This window comes from Telopea speciosissima, chromosome 6 (genome assembly GCF_018873765.1).
Source record: "Telopea speciosissima isolate NSW1024214 ecotype Mountain lineage chromosome 6, Tspe_v1, whole genome shotgun sequence".
NCBI lineage: Eukaryota > Viridiplantae > Streptophyta > Magnoliopsida > Proteales > Proteaceae > Telopea > Telopea speciosissima.
The window spans coordinates 8,433,922-8,454,368 of record NC_057921.1 but is presented as its reverse complement, the minus strand read 5'-3'; the positions used below and the strand labels follow the sequence as shown (position 1 = coordinate 8,454,368).

At 44.0% G+C, this 20,447-nt stretch overlaps 1 protein-coding gene and 1 long non-coding RNA gene across 2 annotated transcripts; both read right to left on the bottom strand.

Annotated features, from left to right (window-relative positions):
- Window positions 1-1,604: 1,604 nt before the first annotated feature.
- Window positions 1,605-2,240, bottom strand: LOC122665427. The gene has a single exon (XM_043861576.1). It carries the CDS (start codon window positions 2,238-2,240, stop codon window positions 1,605-1,607), a length of 636 nt encoding a protein of 211 aa, XP_043717511.1.
- A 3,735-nt stretch (window positions 2,241-5,975) lies between these two features.
- LOC122665020 lies at window positions 5,976-19,951 on the bottom strand. The gene is made up of 4 exons (XR_006333416.1): window positions 19,749-19,951; window positions 19,146-19,147; window positions 13,717-13,723; window positions 5,976-5,990 (listed from the first exon to the last, which is right to left on the bottom strand). It is a non-coding gene; the product is annotated as an uncharacterized LOC122665020 (long non-coding RNA).
- Window positions 19,952-20,447: the final 496 nt, after the last annotated feature.

The window sequence follows — 20,447 nt, the reverse complement described above, 5'->3', positions numbered from 1 at the left end:
GGAAGGGGTACCAAGAATTTCTAAATCATCCATATCAACCTCAGTTGTCACAATGGGGCAAACCAGGGGTGTAGGAGAAGGAGTGGTCTGGAAGGGGAATATGCTCTCATGAAAGGTGACATCATGGGATACCAGAATTTTTTTGGAATCTAAGTCATAAATGCGATAACCCTTTTGGCCAAATGGGTAACCTAGAAAAACCCCGGGCGATGCTCTTTTATCAAATTTGTGTTGGACTGTAGTGTTGCGGGCAAAGCAAAGGTAACCAAACACCTGTAGGTGAGAGAAACTGGGTTTTATACCAAACAATAATTCATGAGGCGTCTTCCCATGCAACACAGGGGTGGGTAGGCGATTGATAAGGTGTGTAGCGGTGAACACACAGTGCCCCAAAACTGTAATGGTAAATGGGCTTGGAAACGTAGTGCCCGGGCAACTGTGAGAAGGTGCCTATGCTTGCGTTCCACCACCCCGTTCTGTTCTGGGGTGGAAACGCAACTCAATTGATGGATAACCCCTAATTGTTGAAAAAATTGGTTGATGGGATGATTTAAGAATTTGGTACCTAGGTCGGAGCAAATAATTTTTATTGTGACACCAAATTGTCTTTGAATCATGGCAAAAAAAGCCTAAACCAAAGTTGGAACTTCGGTTTTCGTTTGCATAAGGTATAGCCAAGTGCTGCGAGAAAAGTCATCAGCAATAGTTAAAAAATAGCGTGCTCCAGATAAAGAGGGGGTACGATATGGTCCCCAAACATCCAAGTGAATCATATCAAAGCATGCAGTGGTAGAAATAGAGCTATTTGGAAATGGCAGACGATGCTGCTTAGTAAGAGGACAAATAGCACAGGGGCATTGCTTATTATTATTAAAAAAAATATCCGGATCTAAAAGTTTTAAAGAAGGAAGAACAGAGGAACCCGGGTGACCCAGGTGGCAATGCCATAAATCATTAGATGATCCAGATGCTACAATAATCGGGCATGGAGGAGCATCCAAGTAGTAGAGATCGCCATGCCGTTTACCCATCGCAAAAATCCTCTTCGAGCGAGGGTCCTGAAAAGCACAAGAAGTGGAAGAAAAATTAACTTCACAAGAATTGGTAGAAGTAATTTTAGGGATAGAAAGTAAATTGAACCGAAAAGTAGGAACACAGAGAACATTTTCAAGAGTTAAATTGGGAGATAAAATAACAGTACCAATATGAACAACAGGTGTTTGGATACCATTGGGTAAGGTAATGGGTAATGGAGAAATAGGATTAGAAACACTAGAAAATAATGATAAATCAGCGGATATATGATATGTTGCATCAGAATCAATTATCCAAGGATTAGAGCCAAAAGAGGATGCTAGACAAATGTTACATGTAAGGTTTGCGAGAGGATGAGGATTACCAACAGGTAGGAGAGCCAATAGTTGTTCAATCTGGGCAGCAGACAAGGTTAGTGTAGGAGAGCTAGAGGCCGCGACAATCAGAGATGATGGTCATGTAGCACCACGGGGTACAGTGGTGGTGGTCTTAGGAGTGGGACGGCCATTGCGGTTGTCAGGGTACCCATGCTTTTTAAAACAGCGCGCCTCGGAATGACCATCCTTGCCTCAAAAATCACAATGATAAGTAGGCCTATTGGAACGTGCAGTGGAGCCCTTGGAATAACCTGTGGCCATGGCGGCGTGTTCCACTTGAGAAGATGGGAGGGAATGGATAGACCGTTGGCGTTCTTCTTGCAATAAAAGAGAATATGCCTTGGCAAAGGTAGGCAATGGATCCATAAGTAATATTTGGCTACGACTAGCAGAGTAGGATTCATGGAGTCCTTGCAAAAAATCCATTAAGGAGTCAGTCTCGACATGGCTTGGGAGAGTGCCGGCAGTGCCACAAGTGCAAGTGGGCATGGCTTTGTATGATGAAAACTCATCACGAAGACTCTTCATTTTAGTATAATATTCATAGATGGAGTCAAGACCCTGACTCAAAGTGGAGATAGACTTGCGGATTTCAAAGATCTGGGGTGCATTCTTTTGAGAAAATCGATCATGAAGATCGAGCCAGGCATCACGAGCCGAGTCGATCCAAAGTATGCTGTGAGCAATATTAGGAACAATGGAGTGAACAATCCAAGATCTCACCATGCTATTGCAGCGAGTCCAGTGTGGGAGATCAGGAGAATCAGAAGCGGGTTTAGGCAAAGAACCATCGAGGAACTGCAGTTTGTTCTTGGCCTCTAGTGCCATGACCATAGCACGATGCCAGGTCGGAAAATTGTCACCATCAAGGACAGGGGTGACGAGAGGAGTGTCGGGCTAATCCGATGAATGTAGGAAATATGGAGAATGAGCAGGTATGGCCGCGGTGGGTGTGGCAAGTATTGCCGTGGAGGTTGAAGATGAATCATGTCCAGGCATGATGAAAGAAAAATGAAAAACCAGAATCGGTTAGGCTGATACCATGTTAAGGAGATAGCATAAAATATGGGATTGAATTTTCTGTGTCTATCATTGATATAATGGGCAGTATATATACAAAATAATGTGAGGGTCAATCACCCAACAAATATGGAAAGAGCCTAATCTATTCCTAAGAATATGTTATAGGATCAATTATCCTAGTCATGGGGTAGGTATGAAAACAAAAAGGGTAAATTACACGTCACCCCCTGGTTTTCAAATGAAACTCAGATCACTCCCTGGTTTTTGAAAAAACTCAAATCACCCCTTGGTTTAGACCCTAATATGAAAAATTAGTCCCTACCGTTAGTTTTATGCTGTTAAGTGATGATGTTAGTCAATTAAATAAATTTAAATCTCTAAACTACCCTTGACATCCAAACATAGATTTTGAAGGGTAGTATTGTAAATTTAATTCTAATGTTTTAGTACAAGGGTAAAATAGTCCTATCACACCAATAACTAACAGCAGACTAACACCGTTACTGTAGAGGGGATGATTTGAGTTTTTTCAAAAACCAAGGGGTGAGAGTTTCATTTGAAAACCAAGGGTGATGTGTAATTTACCCTAAGAAATATATATAAATTCTCTCTCTCCTCATTTACCAAAAAAAAAACACTCTCTCTCCTCCACAGTCTCCTACTCATACGGGTGTGACAAACCAAAAATACATGGGCCAATCCCGAGATACCACATAGCCTAACACGAAGAAGAAGCTGGCCCAAGCCGGGCTACGTCAAGACCCATTCTAGAAATAGACCCCAAAGATCATCCACAGGCCGGGCTACGTCAAGACCCATTCGAGGAATAGACCCCAAAAGGCCATCCACAGGCTGGGCTACGTCAAGACCCATTTGAGGAATAGACCCCAAAAGGTCATCCAGGGACCAAGTCTTTCACGCTAGCCAATGAGGTCCAACTGTGACGTCACCACCAAAGTCCATGTCATCTTATCACTAAAAGGTCGAAGCATGGATATGTACCAGATGGGCATTATGTCACGCCCCTATCCCGATGTAAGACATTTTACGACATAGGGGGATGACTGGGACAACACGTGTCATCCCAACACCTACCAGGATCGCAGATACAGTGTCCCAAGCCACAGTCCACCCTGTCATCACATATTGATAGCAGAAAGGAATGTACCAAAATGGAATAAATCGTTCCAATCACAGAGTTAGCAGAAGCGAAAATAAATTAAATTATGTGAAATTATAGAGCATCGGTTCCCTAATGATAACACATATTACACTTTCCATATTTTTAACCATTCAATCTCTCCTTATAAATAAACATACAGTTTATACATGATTGTAGAATGAATATAGAAATTAAATAATAAATAATTGTCACAATGGCACCAATCTTGGGTGTACATCTACATCCAAGTCATAGCCACCAGCTCTACTTGATTGCATATCAACTAAAAAGGGGTTGTGCAACGGGGTTAGCTACACCAGCTAGTGAGGGAGCAAAGGGGAATGCACACACATACACACAAGCAGTTTCAAGTAGAATGATGCATGCTAATGTTAGATTCATTTTCCACCTAACACACAAATTCTACAAGTCAAGTGTATGCTATTGTGATAATTCGGGAGACACTGAGGGTCACTTGACTTATCGCCCCAGTGAAACCTCAATTATCACACGGGAGCCTACGCTGGTAGAAACCATCAGGTCACCCAGTGGCAGACCCCGATAGCTATCACTACCCCTGTCCTGGCCTCTCCCACCTCCACAGACCACAGGTGCTCAGACTATCCAACATATAAACCCCTGTTGGCAAGGGTCATAGCATAAGAGAACAAGCATCCTAGCCGCAGATATACTATATGCAAGTCCTATCGTCCCGAGAGGTATTCCAGGTACATCAACATCCCATTCCATCTAGTACTGGGGTACCAACACGGCACGACACATACAGATGTGGATAACATATAACAGTTTTCATAATTAAATAAATTAGGGTTCCAGTACCGGCACACCCGGCACAGTAGCCCGATACACGGGTGAGAATAATATGGCAATCATAACAGTTCACATTTGAGATAAATAATGCAATGCGCACAATGCTTATATTTATATAATAACATTCTTATGATTGCCAAATATATATATATATATATATATATATATATATATATATATATATATTCAAACCCAACAAAGTCACCCAGAACCCACTCACCGAACTCGGGTGTCACCCGGCGTGGTTGACATGAATCTCATCGGTGCACCAGTTATCCATCGAGTTGGGTAGCCTAAAAACATAAAAGCAATCATTAAAGCATGCATAGAAGGGTCCCATGCTAGACCCCCAAGGTTAAAAGCAAGTTTCAACCAAGATAGCACGAACGGACTCACGGGCGGTTGCAGCAGAGGTGAGTCCGTCCCTGACTCCGTTCAGGCCAAAAGGTAGAAACAGAGGGAGTGGATCCATGGACGGAACTTCTTACTTGGATCCGGTGGTGCATCCGTTCGACTTCTGAGACACTCCCGAGAGTGAGCGGACCCACGGGCGGATGTGTTTCCTTAGTCCGCCCCTACATCCGATCGATCCCTGAGATATACCCCAGAGTGAACTGACCCACGGGTGGATGCAACAGACTTGAGTCTGTTCCATCATCCGTCCAGGTCATTTCATAGGGATTATACTAGGTGGACTGATGGGCGGTACCACGATTAGTGGATCCGATTGTGCGTCTGTCAGCAGTCTCTTTCAAGATTTCAAAGGGCTTTTGCTCCAGCTTGAAGCTTGGAGCACCTCAGCACCTCAGAGACATGGAGGGGGTGTCTAAGCCTCCCTAGGGTCACTAGAACCTAGGTTCACCTCATGGATCCAAGGTCACACAATGATTGGTCTCAATTTGGTCCAAGGGTTGGGTTTCACAGCTTAGAACCAAAGTTCAGCAACACTAGCTGCAAAGCAGCTCATAAGAACCATTTCTAGAGCTAGGTCACTACCATTAGAGCTCCCAAATAAGGCCAAGCATCACCTTGAGTCCCAAATGGAACCCTAGGTTAGCTTAAGCTCAAGGAATTCATCAAAAAGGAAAAGGAAATGGAGAGGTACCAAGCTTGAGGTCTTACCTTGGTGAGCTTCCTCCTTCCAACCATCCTCTCCATCTCTTCTCCTTCACCTTCTTCTTCTCCTTTTGTCCGGTCAGCAAGAGGAGGAGATGTGGGGCAACCAGCCATCTTGGCATGGCCGCCATGTTCTTCCCTTCCCTTCCTATTCCTCTCCTACTTCTACTTCTTCTTCTTCCTTCCTCCTTCTCTTCCTTCTCTTGTCTCTTCTCCGTGGTTTGCTTGGGAGGGGGAGAGATAAGGGAATAAGGGGTTTAGGTTATCTTGTAAGGGGTAGAAGGGGCCTTAGGTAGTGTTTGGTTAGGTGTCCTTAGAACACATTTAACCCCTTGGGCTTTAAATGGGTTTTAGTTGGGTCTTAGGTCATGTTTGGCCCAAGTCATAGACCCTTAGGTCCATTTAGTTAGTTAGGGCATGTTTGGGGGCACCCTAAGTCCATAAGACTTAATTGTCCTCTAGGGTCTATTTGGTTTAAGTTGGGGTATATAAAATCCATTATTCACTTTAAATTAAGTCTTGTGGGCCCACTTTCATGGCCCGCCTAACCATTCAATGGTAAGGGTGAGGGTCCATATGGTCCAAAGGTCCAATTATAGTGTCTGGGACACGGGGGTGTGGGTCTCATAGGAAAAATTATCAAAAGGGCTGGTAACAGCACGGGCGGATCCTCGAGCGGAGTCAGTTTGAGTGAGTCCGTTCGTGACTCCGGTGCTGCTGTTAGGGCCCAAACTTCAAGGAAAGTAGTGGGGCTTTGACCCACACTCCCAAGACTTCGAGAGGATAATTATAATAATATTTTAAGTCTGAGGTTACAGGGGTTGGCTAGTGCCACCGTGGCATTGCCCTTGGTAAAGGTCTAAATTACCTCGGGGGATTTGGGTATATTTCGGGCGCGGGTGTAACATCCCCCCAACCTTATTAAAAATTTTGTCCCTAAAATTTGAGACAACTAGGGGTCTCAAGGATAAGGGCTTGTTGAGTAACAACACTTCTAATTGCCAACTACTTGGACTACGTCAAAGGTCGGGTCAAGATGAGGCAGTGCCTACACAACACAACAGGTAAGGTTCTACAATTTCTCTTCCCTATAGGGTCACGTTACCACAGGAGGTGTGGTTCATAATAACCTTGGTTCTATTGAGTTAAGAGTCGGTGGTTATAATATACCAGTAGGTAACACAAGGCTTCACACACTAAGCCACCAGGAACAGAAAGTTCCCTAGATCTTCTAGAGCAGATGATACCACTCTAGCCTTCACTACTCTGGTCATTCTTGGGTTACAAGACTTAACCTGTCTAGTCGCCAACATAGGATTTATATTTGAAAGCTTTCACTTCGGGTTATCTCATTACCTAATCCCAACTTTAGAATGATTTGGAATATTGATGGAATTTCCTATTGTTCACTCTCGGTACGGAGGAAACGCATTTGGTGACCCATTACTCCATTCAAATCTATTGTTGGAGAAGGTCTTGTTACATCCTTTAGTTTAAGCTTTCACAACCTTATAGACCTAATACACAGTCATTCCACTGGGGAGAGTCCGTATCAGTCCTCTTTCGAGAACCAACAATCATTTACTAGTCTAGGTTCAAGTCAATTTCCTTTGAGTAGGTTCCATAACTAACCTACCTGGTCATTATTAAATTTATTTCCTATTAACTTAAAGTTTGGTTGACCAGGGTCGGGGCTTAAACTAGCTACCATGATAAGGTCAAACAAAAGTCATGCTTGTGGCCCAGAAGAAGTAATCTAGCCTTACACAAGGGTTTAAGGAATATATTTTTATTTTTATTTTCACACCAATCATAGGTATAAGTTTAATAATTACATTCATATCCCTATGGACATATCTGTAACCTAGGTCAATCCATAGGAATAAGGAATCCTTAGGTACGGTGTACTAGGTCTCTTTTTGGGGTGTCACATCACGACTTAGGATTTTCTCTATGAGTCTAAACAAGTTTTGGATGAATCAAGTAAAGTTCAAATAGAGTTGTCGTTAGTCCGTGAGCTATCATGAATGACCTTTAAGTACATGTGATCCCAATTGATCACACAAGCTAAGTTATTCCAAACCAGCTTAGTGTTTCCTTCCTTTTTGTCTGGCTAAGAGTTGTATCCTGTGTACCCCTATAAGGGTTTCTACACTACATGGGTTTAGGTTTCCCTATCCACAAGTTTTGGTTCACTCATTAACGGGGTCTAAGGATTTTCATCCTCCAAGGTAACTCTCCTTCCCTTATGTGAGAAGGGAGTCATGGCGTACACTACTGCCTGCCATTTCTTATTGGCTGGCCCGGCTGATATAGGCGCAAGAATGTAGACACCATAATTTACATTCAAGGCAAGCAATAATTATGCATGGGCCAAGCAAGGTGGGTGTCCAATTTAGGGTATAGGCATAAAATCATCACACATAAGTGTGGCCAAAAGGTCTAAAAAATCTGGGCTCAAAATCTAAAAATCAGTGGGTTTGAACAATCTGTGAACTTTTGGAATTGGTGGATGTATATTTTGATCTTGGATGGTTAGAATCAGGTGTTTTGAGTTGGAACAGGTGGAATCTTATGTTTTAGATTGGAAAGGGCATAGTCATGCCCAAGCAGGAATTTGGAATAGTTGTGGTGGTGGAATTTGTATATTTTGGATTAGATAGGAAGAATCATATGTTTTTAGTTGGAATGGATGAATCAAGAATGTTGCATTGAGAAGGATAAAATTGCCATCAAGGAAGATTTGGAACAATTTAAAATTTGTAATTAGTTTATATATATATATATATATATATATATATATATATATATATATATATATCTTTATGTTTACTTAATTTCCTCATGTTTTGAATTCAATTTCCTCATGTTTTGAATTATTATTGGTAATTGTGGGTTGATTTTATTTGATTCATTGTTTGTTATGAATCTTCACACATATATGCCCATCTATTACCTATTTAAAACCCAACAAGCAATTGAATAATTATATTCAACAGCCTATGTTTCAAGCACTAAGTTCCATATTGCCTATTATCATCTAGGTTCTTGTTTTTACTCCAATCAATCTTCTCCTATGTCCACACACAATCATTTATGTTCTTGAGGTTTTGTTTTTTTTTTAATTTAGAACCTAATTTGTGGAGAGTAAATCAAGAGGTTACGCTGGACTGTGGTCGGTGCAAAGCATCATTGCTCTGATACCACTCTGTCACGCCCCTATTCCGATGTAAGACATTTTACCACATAGGGGGATGACTGGGACAACACGTGTCATCCCAACACCTACCAGGATCGCAGATACAGTGTCCCGAGCCACAGTCTACCCTGTCATCACAAATTGATAATAGAAAGGAACGTACAAAAATGGAATAAATCATTCTAATCACAGAGTTAGCGGAAGCGAAATTAAATTAAATTATGTGAAATTATAGAGCATCGGTTCCCTAATGATAACACATATTACACTTTCCATATTTGTAATCATTCAATCTCTCCTTATAAATAAACATACAGTTTATACATGATTATGGAATGAATATAGAAATTAAATAATAAATACTTGCCACAATGGCACCAATCTTGGGTGTACATCTACATCCAAGTCACAACCACCGACTTTACTTGATTCGCATCCAAAGGTGCTCGTCAAGGGGTTACCTGCATATCAACTAAAAAGGAGTTGCGTAACGGGGTTAGCTATACCAGCTAGTGAGGGAGCGAAGGGGAATGCACATGCATACACACAAGTAATTTAAAGTAGACTGATGCATGCTAATGTTAGATTCATTTTTCACCTAACACACATATTCTACAAGTCAAGTGTATGCTACTGTGATAACTCGGGAGACACTAAGGGTCACTTCACTTATCGTCCCTGTGAAACCTCAATTATCACATGGGAGCCTACGCTGGTAGAAACCATCAGGTCACCCAGTGGCAGACCCCGATAGCCATCACTACCCCTGTCTTGGCCTCTCCCACCTCCACAGACCACAGGTGCTCAGAATATCCAACACATAAACCCCTGTTGGCAAAGGTTGTAGCATAAGGGAGCAAGCATCCTAGCCGTAGATATACTATATGCAAGTCCTATCATCCCGAGAGGTATTCCGGGTGCATCAACGTCCCATTCCATCTTGTACTTGGGTACCAGTACGACACGACACATACAGATCAGGATGACATATAAAGGTTTTCATAATTAAATAAATTGGGGTTCCGAATCCGGCACACCCGGCATCGTAGCCCGATACAAGGGTGAGAATAATATCGCAATCATAACAATTCACATTTGAAATAAATAATGCAATGCGCACAATGCTTATATTTATATAATAGCATGCTTATGATTGTCAAATATATATATATATATATATATATTCAAACACAACAAAGTCACCCAGAACCCACTCACCGAACTAGGGTGTCACCCGGCGTGGTTGACATGAATCTCACCGGTCCATCAAGTTGGGTAGCCTAAAAATATAAAAGCAATCATTGAAGCATGTATAGAAGGGTCCCATGCTAGGCCCCCAAGGTTAAAATCAAGTTTCAATCAAGACAGCATGAGCGGACTCGCGGACAGTTGCAGCAGAGGTGAGTCCGTCCCTGACTCCGTTCAGGCCAAAAGGTAGAAACAGAGGGAGCGGATCCACGGACGAAATTTCTTACTTGGATCCAGTGGTGCATCTGTTCGACTTTTGAGACACTCCCAAGAGCGAGTGGACCCATGGCCGGATGTGTTTCCTTAGTCCGCCCCTACATCTGATTGATCCCTGAGACATACCCGAGAGTGAACTGACCCACGGGTAGATGCAACAGACTTGAGTCTGTTCCATCATCCGTCCAGGTCATTTCACAGGGATTATACTGGGCGGACTGACGGGGGGTATCACGATTGGTGGATCCGATCGTGCGTCCGTCGGCAGTCTCTTCCGAGATTTCAAAGGGCTTATGCTCCAACTTGAAGCTTGGAGCACCTCAACACCTTAGAGACATGGAGGGGGTGTCTAAGCCTCCCTAGGGTCACTAGAACCTAGGTTCACCTCATGGATCCAAGGTCACACAAGGATTGGTCTCAATTTGGTCCAAGGGTTGGGTTTCATAGCTTAGAACCAAAGTTCAGCAGCACTAGCTGCAAAGCAGCTCATAAGAACCATTTCTAGAGCTAGGTTAGTACCATTAGAGCTCCCAAATAGGGCTAAACATCACCTTGAGTCCCAAATGGAACCCTAGGTTAGCTCAAGCTCAAGGAACTCATCAAAAAGGAAAAGGAAATGGAGAGGTACCAAGCTTGAGGTGTTACCTTGGTGAGCTTCCTCCTTCCAACCATCCTCTCCATCTCTTCTCCTTCACCTTCTTCTTCTCCTTTTGTCCGGTCAGCAAGAGGAGGAGATGTGGGGCAGCCAGCCATCTTGGCATGGCCTCCATCTTCTTCCCTTCCCCTCCTATTCCTCCCCTACTTCTCCTTCTACTTCTTCCTTCCTCCTTCTCCTCCTTCTCTTGTCTCTTCTCCTCCACGGTTTGCTTGGGAGGGGAGAGATAAGGGAATAAGGGGTTTAGGTTATCTTTTAAGGGGTAGAAGGGGCCTTAGGTAGTGTTTGGTTAGGTGTCCTTAGAATACATTTAACCCCTTAGGCTTTAAATGGGTTTTAGTTGGGTCTTAGGTCATGTTTGGCCCAAGTCATAGACCCTTAGGTCCATTTAGTTAGTTAGGGCATGTTTGGGGCACCTTAAGTCCATAGGACTTAATTGTCCTCTAGGGTCTGTTTGGTTTAAGTTGGGGTATATAAAACCCATTATTCACTTTAAATTAAGTCTTGTGGGCCCACTTTCATGGCCCATCTAACCATTCAATGGTTAGTGTGAGGGTCTATATGGTCCAAAGGTCCAATTACAGTGTTCGGGACACGAGGGTGTGGGTCCCACAAAAAAAATTACCAAAAGGGTAGGTAACAGCACGGGTGGATCCTCGAGCGGATTCAGTTTGAGTGAGTTCCTTCGTGACTTCGGTGCTGCTGTTAGGGCCCAAACTTTAAGGAAAGTTGTGGGGCTTTGACCCATAATTCTAAGACTTCGAGAGGATAATTATAATAATATTTTAAGTCTGAGGTTACAAGTGTTGGCTAGTGCCACCGGGGCATTGCCCTTGGTAAAGTTCTAAATTACCCCGGGGGATTTGGGTATATTTCGAGCGTGGGTGTAACACATTATCCTGAAGAGATATAATTCTAGTCAAACTCAAACATCAAGGGTCGATTGCCCAACACATGAAGAACATGCTAAGGGAACCTGTTCCCTACTAGGACTCTACGTCTCACAAGGAACACTTCAAAATACGACTCTACTGTGTGATGATCTACCCTGTATAGCACACTCATCACCCACCAGGACTCTCCACACCGCCACACTCAACTATAAACACTCAGGTATTCTACCTCATTAACCATCTTGAAATCCAGTAATCCATCTGTTGCTAAGGGATACCTAATTTAGGCATTAGAGAGTCCTAGGCCAAAACCACACCGGTTCTCCTTTGTCACTGACGTCCTTTTGCAGGTTGTGGCACCCAAAGGACCCATCGGTGATTTCCTAACACAATAGATTGGCTCCGTCTGTGGGAATGACGTTAGCCAATGTTTCTACTAGCTCGCTTCCTCAAGTACTCAATGGCACCATGGAAGAATGTCGCTCCCTCTACCAATACTACGAGGGAGAGGAACGAGACACCACCACCAGAGAGCTCTCGATAGAGAGCCGATCATCATGGACTTCAAGAGATAGGGAATTTGGAGAATGAGCACACTGACACAGGAGAGATAAACCTCAATGAGGAGATACCTAGGGAAACAATAGATGACCCAAATGCACCCGCGACAGTGGGTCAGATTAATGACTTGCAGAGGCAAATTCTTCAAGACCAAAGCCTTTTTTGGGATTATCTGAGGTAACAGACGACTTCCCATAAAAGGGTGGTGCCACTGCCGAGGACAGAACCAATTCCTTGACAGGAGCAAAACTCTAGGAGGTCACCCCCTGAAGGTGAAAGAGTGGAGAGAGCTGCGAGGCGCGCAAGTTCAGCCTATCCACAAGGAGATCCTTAACATCATCCTGTGAGAACCACGGATCTGCCAATCCAATCTGAACGTGGGGCACCCAAACATATAGATCAGTGGATTCTAATCAGAATGGTTCGATCAGAAGATCAGTATTGCATGAGCAATTCGGAGAAAATCGTACACCAAGGCCAAGCCGGACGCGTCATAAAGAGAGTCCCTCACGTTCACATCAGGGCTCATCACGTCGTAATGTCTCACCATCACGTCAAAACTCACCACAAGAAGAAACAACAAGAAGGGGTCGAGAATAAGTTCGCAGTGAGCGCGTGACCAGGCCTGATGGACAGTCACGTGATGAAGAGTTAGATAAAAAACTTTGAGAGCTGGACAAGAAGCTGGAGGGATTAAAGAAGCAGATAAAGGGTGAAACACACTCTATACCAATCCAACACCCATTCTCAGCAGAAATCATGAGTGCACCTCTCCCCTCCCGATTCAGGCTACCAACTTTCAAACTTTACAGTGGTACCATAGACCCCAATGATCACATCAACTACTTCAATGGGATGATGACCCTATATGGGGGATCAAACGTTGTCTCTTGTTGAGCATTCCCGACATCTCTCAAGGGTATGGCCACTTCATGGTTTTCAAGGCTTAAGCCTCGACCTATAAACACCTTCGCAGAATGTGATATAGAATCTAGGGGAGTCCCTCAGGGAGTATGTCACCAGATTTATGAAGGAATCCCTGGAGGTCAGAGACCTAGACAACCAGACTCAGCATGTAGCCCTGGTCGGGGGCATCAGGGACCTGGACCTTATCAAGGACCTAGCGCGGCACGAGACCAAGACATTGAAAGAACTATTGGAGTGGTGCAATGAGTTCGCCAACATGGTCGAAGTATAACGAGCCCGTAAGAAGGTGATCAAAGCAAAACCTCACGAGTGTAAGAGATCGACACCGGATGATCACGGAGAGAGCAAGCGACCTAAAACCGAGCGTCGACAGGAGAAAAGTGATCGTCGACTAGAAAAAATTTAGCGTCACCCAGAGAAGACCGATCGAGCTAGAAGCCTTGTCTACACTCCCCTGAATACCACAAGGTCACAGGTTCTCTTACAGATTCAAGATCGTGGTTTGCTCCATTGACCCCGACCAATACTCGCGACCTGGGAAGTAAAATCCAAATAAATTTTATCTCTTCCACAAAGACATTGGTCATGACACTAAAGATTGCACCGAACTGAAGAGAGAAATAGAACAACTTATAAGATCAGGGAACCTGAGCGGATTTGTGAAGGGAGGCCTGGACAATTATTTGGGTCAAGGAGGCAGAGATCATGATCGAGGAAGAGAGGAGCCACGACGTGAGGAGAGGAGAATAGATCGCGACAGAGACCGCCCAGAGGAAAGAAGGGATTGTTCGGGACCAAGCAACTTCATAGGAGCCCCAATCCTTACTATTTTAGGGGGACCAGGAAAGGAGTCCACAAGAAAGCCAAAAGCCCATACTAGGTTTGTAGGAGTAACAGAGATGCCAAGTAAGGTAGCCAAGATAGAGATGGTAATCTCCTTCTCGGATGCTGATCTGGAAGGAGTAAGCTTACCAGATGAGGACACCCTAGTAGTGCTGGTAGAAATAGCCAATCAAGCTGTGCACAGGATGCTGGTCGACACCGGAGCGTCTATGGACGTGGTCTCACTGGAGGCTTATAGACAGTTCGGGTTCAGCGATGACAAGCTTAAGCCTGAGGGAACCTATCTCCACGGGTTTTTAGGCTCCTCCTCCTCCATCAAAGGAACAATTGAATTAACGATCATCATCAGAGAGCACCCTCAACAAGCCACGATCATAGTTATCTTCATGGTGGTAAAGTCTATGATATTCTTTAACGGCATTTTGGGGCAACCAGTTCTAACTACTCTCAAGGGAATAATATCACTGATACATCTGAAGATGAAGTTCCCAACAGAGAATGGCGTTGGCGAGATCAAGGGTGACCAGAAGAAAGCCAGAGAATGTTATGCATCGTTTGTCAAGAAGAATAATGGCAATGCTCGAGGGATGGCTCTATGTATAGAGAACCTCTTTAGAGACCAGAGAGATAAGATAATAAAACAAAGGGGAAAGCCGGTGGAAGATCTCATCCCATTCCCTCTTAGTGAGGATGATCCCACCAAGACAGTGTAAGTTAGATCGTTGCTACGCCAAGAGCAAAAAAACAAACTTGGGTGATTCCTAAAGGAGAATTTGGATGTCTTCACATGGTCGACCTCAGACATGCCAGACATAACTTGGCACATAGCCGAACACATACTGCATATGGATCCAACTAAGAAGCCAGTACAACAGAAGTGGAGAAATTTTACCCTGGACAGTCAGGCTGCAATTAGAGAAGAGGTCAAGAAGCTAAACTGTTCGGGGTTCATCAGGGAGGAGAAATTCCCTGCTTGGCTCACGAACGTTGTGATGGTTCCAAAACCAAACAGAAAGTGGAGGATGTGCGTGGACTATACCGAACCAAACGGAAAGTGGAGGATGTGCGTGGACTATATCGACCTGAACAAGGCGTGCCCAAAGGATGAATACCCCCTGCCAAGGATAAACTTGCTAATCAACGCGACCGTAGGTCATGAGATGCTGAGCTTCATGGACGTATAATCAGCCTACAATCAGATCCTCATGAATGAGGAGGATGAGACCTACACTGCATTCATGACGGATCAAGAGAACTACTAGTACTGTGTCATGCCGTTCGGGCTAAAGAATGCAGAGCAACCTACCAGAGGATGGTCAACAAGATGTTTAAGGCACAGATCGGGCACAATATGGAGGTGCACGTGGATGATATGCTAGTGAAAAGTGTCAAGGCCGAAGAGCATTTAGCCAACCTCAAGGAAGTGTTTGAAGTATTGAGGAAGAACTAGATGAAGTTGAACCTGACAAAGTGCACCTTCGGCATGACGTTAGGAAAATTCTTGGTTTTCATGGTTTCGGTTCGAGGCATAGAAGCTAATCCGGTAAAGATCCAGGCCATCCAGGAGATGTCGCCACCCCGAATAATAAGAGAGGTGAAAAGATTGAATGGAAGGATAGTGGCCTTGGTAAGGTTCATGTCGCGAGCTAGGGACAAGTGTCGGTCATTTTTTAAGACATTGAAGAACCTGAGAAGTCCTAAAGACTTCACATGGACAGAAGAATGCTAGAGAGCCTTTGAGGAATTAAAAAAGTACCTGGAGAATCCACCATTGCTGGGACGACCAGATCTAATGAAGAATTACAACTCTACTTGGCCACAACCCCAGTAGCGGTAAGTGCAGTGCTACTGAAGGAGGATGGCAAGTAGCAGAAGCCCATCTACTATGTTAGCCATGTATTGATCGCTGCAGAGACTAGGTACACCAAGATCGAGAACATAGCCTATGCGCTCATGATCGCGGCAAGGAAACTACGGCCATACTTCCAAGCACATACGATTATAGTACTTACAAAGCTATCATTGAAGAAGGTGTTACACAAGCCAAACATATCAGGACGATTGATCACCTGGGCAATGGAATTAAGCGAGTATGACATTAAGTTCCAACCTCGAATGGCAATCAAGGGTCAGGCCCTGATAGATTTTATAGTTGAATGCACTTTCTTTGAGATCAAGCCAGAAGAGGTGGAACCTGAGGAGCATGATCGGGGATCATGGGAGATATTCGTAGACGGATTGAGTAATGTGGTAGGGAGCAGAGCTGGGTTCTTGATCACTAGTCCTAAAGGTTCCTGGATTCAATATGCACTTCGGTTTACATTCTAAGTCTCTAACAATGAGACAAAATACAAGGCATTGCTTGCCGAACTATGAGTTGCAAGGGCCATCCAGGTCACCCACCTAGCCGTCCGAAGTGATTCCCAACTCGTGATAAACCAAGTAAATAGGGAGTACGAGGCAGAGGATGAATGCATAGTGTCTCACCTGACGCGAGCTCGAGATCTAGTAACAGAGTTCAAGAAGTTCGAGATGGTTCGCGAAGTTCAGGATGGTTCGAGAAGTTCAAGGTGGTTCAAGAAGTTCGAGATGGTTCAAGATGGTTCGAGAAGTTCAAGATGGTTCAAGAAGTTCGAGATGGTTCAAGATTTATGGAAAGGACCCTACATAATTTCCAAGTAGATACAACCAGGGGCGTATCGCTTGAAAACTCTAGGGGGTAAGAAGATAGATCAACCTTGGAAAACTAAGCACCTGAAGAAGTTCTACCAGTGAATGATGTTTCAAAGATTTTTTAAAGTTTTTTGAAGTTGAAGATTTTGAAGTTATAATAAAAGCTCTTAGCTACATTCCTCCATTACCGATCAAGCTCGCGTAAGCACTATGGCCTGTAGGCCACGAGGCGTTCATGCCACCAAGGCATGTAGGCCATGAGATGTTCATGCCACCAAGGCCTGTAGGCCATGAGGCATTCATGCCACCAAGGACCATAGGCCATGAGACAACCAGACTGTAGTAAATCACGACATGCACAAGAAAAAGGGCGGGGACCCAACCACAAAGGTTCAAGAAAAAGAAGATAACGTTAAAGTGCATCAAATTCAAAACAAGGCCCAAGTGAATCCAAAAAGTAACTATTGTATGACAAGTCTAAGAGAAGTCAAGGAACGCAGTCTCATGGCTCAAGGGAAGCAGTAGTGGCAGCATCACGGTCAGGAGACGATAACCTCAGAGATGAGGGAGATGCGGCTCTCGAGAACTGAGGATGAGCTATCCTCGGAGACTGGGCCACCTCAACACCTTCCTCTGGACGAGCATCAACTGCTACTTCCTCTTCGGTGTTTGCAACAACGGGCGGGACATAGCTCTGAAACCCAGAAATCATAATCAGGATCTCTCTTAAGGAAGAAAGCCATAGTTTCATTTACGCCCATAGCGTAAACTTCATCGTTGTACTTATAAAACATGTCCTCACAAGCTCGAGACTCCCGAAACTAAACAACAACCTACTCACGAACATGGAGAAGATCAACCTCATGTGTCTTCCTCAAGGCACGAAGCTCATCATCGAGTGCCCGAACCCTGGCAGACAAATCTGAGGTCTCGGCCTCCAAAGCAGTCTTCTAGGAAGACAATACACTAACCTCCTCAGCCATCTTCCTCTCCCGAATGGTACCCTCCTCACAAGCAACTTTCCACTCTAGAATATCCCTCTCTAGACTCCACGTGTGCTGGAGATATATATTAAACATTTTGGAAAGCATACGTCTCACAGCATAGCACCACTTCTGCAGTGCGATATAAGACTTGTAGCAAAGACGAAGTCAACAAACCTTAAATACATAACAACATAAGAAACAAAAGAAGGGGATGACCATCAAACCTGAAGGGAAGGTGAAACCCCTAGTTGCAAGGCATGGAGGATGAGACCCCAGGTCGTAAGCCACGAAGGGAGAGACGCAGGCATGGACGCAAACCGTAAGGGTGAGACGAAACACATAGATAAGCAACGACACGGGCAAGACGCGATGGGCTAGACTTAATGGGCAAGAATCGATGGACGAGCCACGACACGGGCGAGACGTGATGGGCTAGGTGGGTGGCGTTGGTGGACGAGACGCGGTAAGCGACGCCGATGGGCGAGACACAAAGCGTCGATGGGCGAGATGTGGAGAGCGACGCTAATGGGTGAGACTTGGTGGGCAAGCCACGAGGGGTAAGATGCGGAGAGAGACATGATGGGCTAGACACGATGGGCAAGACGTGGTGGGCGAAAAAAAAAATCTCTCAAAGAGGGAAAATGGCAAACACTTGGAGGGTAAGAAAAGTGAATTTGATGAAGAATGGTGAAAGTTGGTAAAGCTCCAATGAAGAGAGAAAATAGGGAGGAGGTGAAGAAATGGTAGAAAAAGGAAAAGAAAGCAAAAAGGGTATAAAAAGGTCCTAGGGAAGATTTGAACCCTTCACCTTTCCCACTTGCCAACTTCCTACAAGAAAAAATAGCTATCTATACAAAACTCCTCCCACGAAGCTTTATTTATAGCCAGCCCCTCACAAGATTGAAGATAATAACAAAGACACTACTCTCTCAAGCACTCCATTCCAAGAGAGTGGGGGGCAAGTGATAAACCAAAAAAACATGGGCCAATCCCGATATGCCACATGTCCTAACACGAGGAAGAAACAAGCCCAGGTCAGGCTACGTCAAGACCTATTTGAGGAATAGACCCCAAAAGATCATCCACAGGACGGGCTTCGTCAAGACCCATTCAAGGAATAGGCCCCAAAAGGTCATCTATAGGCCATGCTACGTGAAGACCCATTTAAGGAATAGACCCCAAAAGATCATCCAGGGACCAAGTCTTCCACGCCAGCCAATGAGGTTCAACTGTAATGTCACCACCAAAGTCCATATCATCTTATCACTAAAAGGTTGGAGCATGGATATGTACCAGATGGGCATTATCCTGAAGAGATATAATTTTAGTCGAACTCAAGGGCCGATTGCCCAACACGTGAATAACACACTTAGGGAACCTCTTCCCTACTTGGACTCTACGTCTCATAAGGAACACTTCCAAATACAACTCTACTTCGTGATGATCTACCAAACGTAGCACACTCATCACCCACCAGGAGTCTCCACACCGCCACACTCAACTATAAATACTCAGGTATTCTACCTCATTCACCATCTTGAATTCCAATAATTCATCTGTTGCTAAGGGAGACCTAATTTAGGCATCGGAGAGTCTTAGGCCGGAACCACACCGGTCCTCCTTTGTCACTGACGTCCTTTTGCATGTTGCGGCACCCGAAGGAGCCATCGACAATTTCCTGATGCAACAGGATGTATTACACTCCCTCGATCTGCCTCTAAAACTACACTCTATACTGCAGTATTAGACATGGGTATGCTCAACAAAAGAGTTATAAACAGTGAGGATGAGCTCAACTAGCATAGGAAGAAGAATACAGTCATATCAATAACCAAATCATGCACATAGGGACAAATCATTGGATATAAATATGCTTTAAATTCATAATCATGCAAATCGCAGTCATGCAATAGATAACAAATAACTCAACTTGAAAGGGAACCCACTTTCTTCTAAACTTGGAAGATTCTTTTACGAGAGAGATATGAGTTCGTTTGGCTCACCTTTTCATTCCTAGATTGAATTGATACGTCATTGAATCCTATGTCAAAATGTAATGTAATACAGGGGGTGTCTGTTTGCCTTCATATATCAGATATGACATGAATATATAGTATCAACTAATTTTCAATTAGTGTACATATGTATCCTTGACATACTAAAACAACTACCATTATTGTTATCAAACCAATAGTGACTCGTACAAGCTAAATCTTCTAATCCATAATTGGGCCAAAGAAAGAGCTTCAATTCTTAGTCATCTTTCTTAAATCCATATGCCTAGTCAGTGGTATGTAGTGACAAAGCATCACATAATTCTCACATCCTATGTCAAGTCATTACAATGAGCTGCCACTGTGGGCAACATGAGGGTGCGGATATCAAATATGGTACCAACCATGCCATTACATATCACCGCCGCATGCTGTCAATCATCCCCAGTGTACCATTAAGTATTGCTATTCCACACTAAAGACACATCTCTATCATGCCGCTACGTATCATCATCGCACACCCCTAGTCATACCGTTACGTATCACAGTCACATACTGGAAGAGAGATTTCTTTTCATTATGCCTTATCTAGTACCTAACCCCCTACTGGAAAGGGGTGGCAGTCACAGGGTCTCTGCTATTCATTTTGTTTCATTTCTTTTCTTTCCTTTATTTTGAGTCTATAACATTCCTTTCCTTTTTCACTTG

Excerpts from the sequence above, each read along its gene's own strand:
- LOC122665427 (XM_043861576.1), bottom strand. The coding sequence starts at position 2,240 with ATGGCACTAGAGGCCAAGAACAAACTGCAGTTCCTCGATGGTTCTTTG.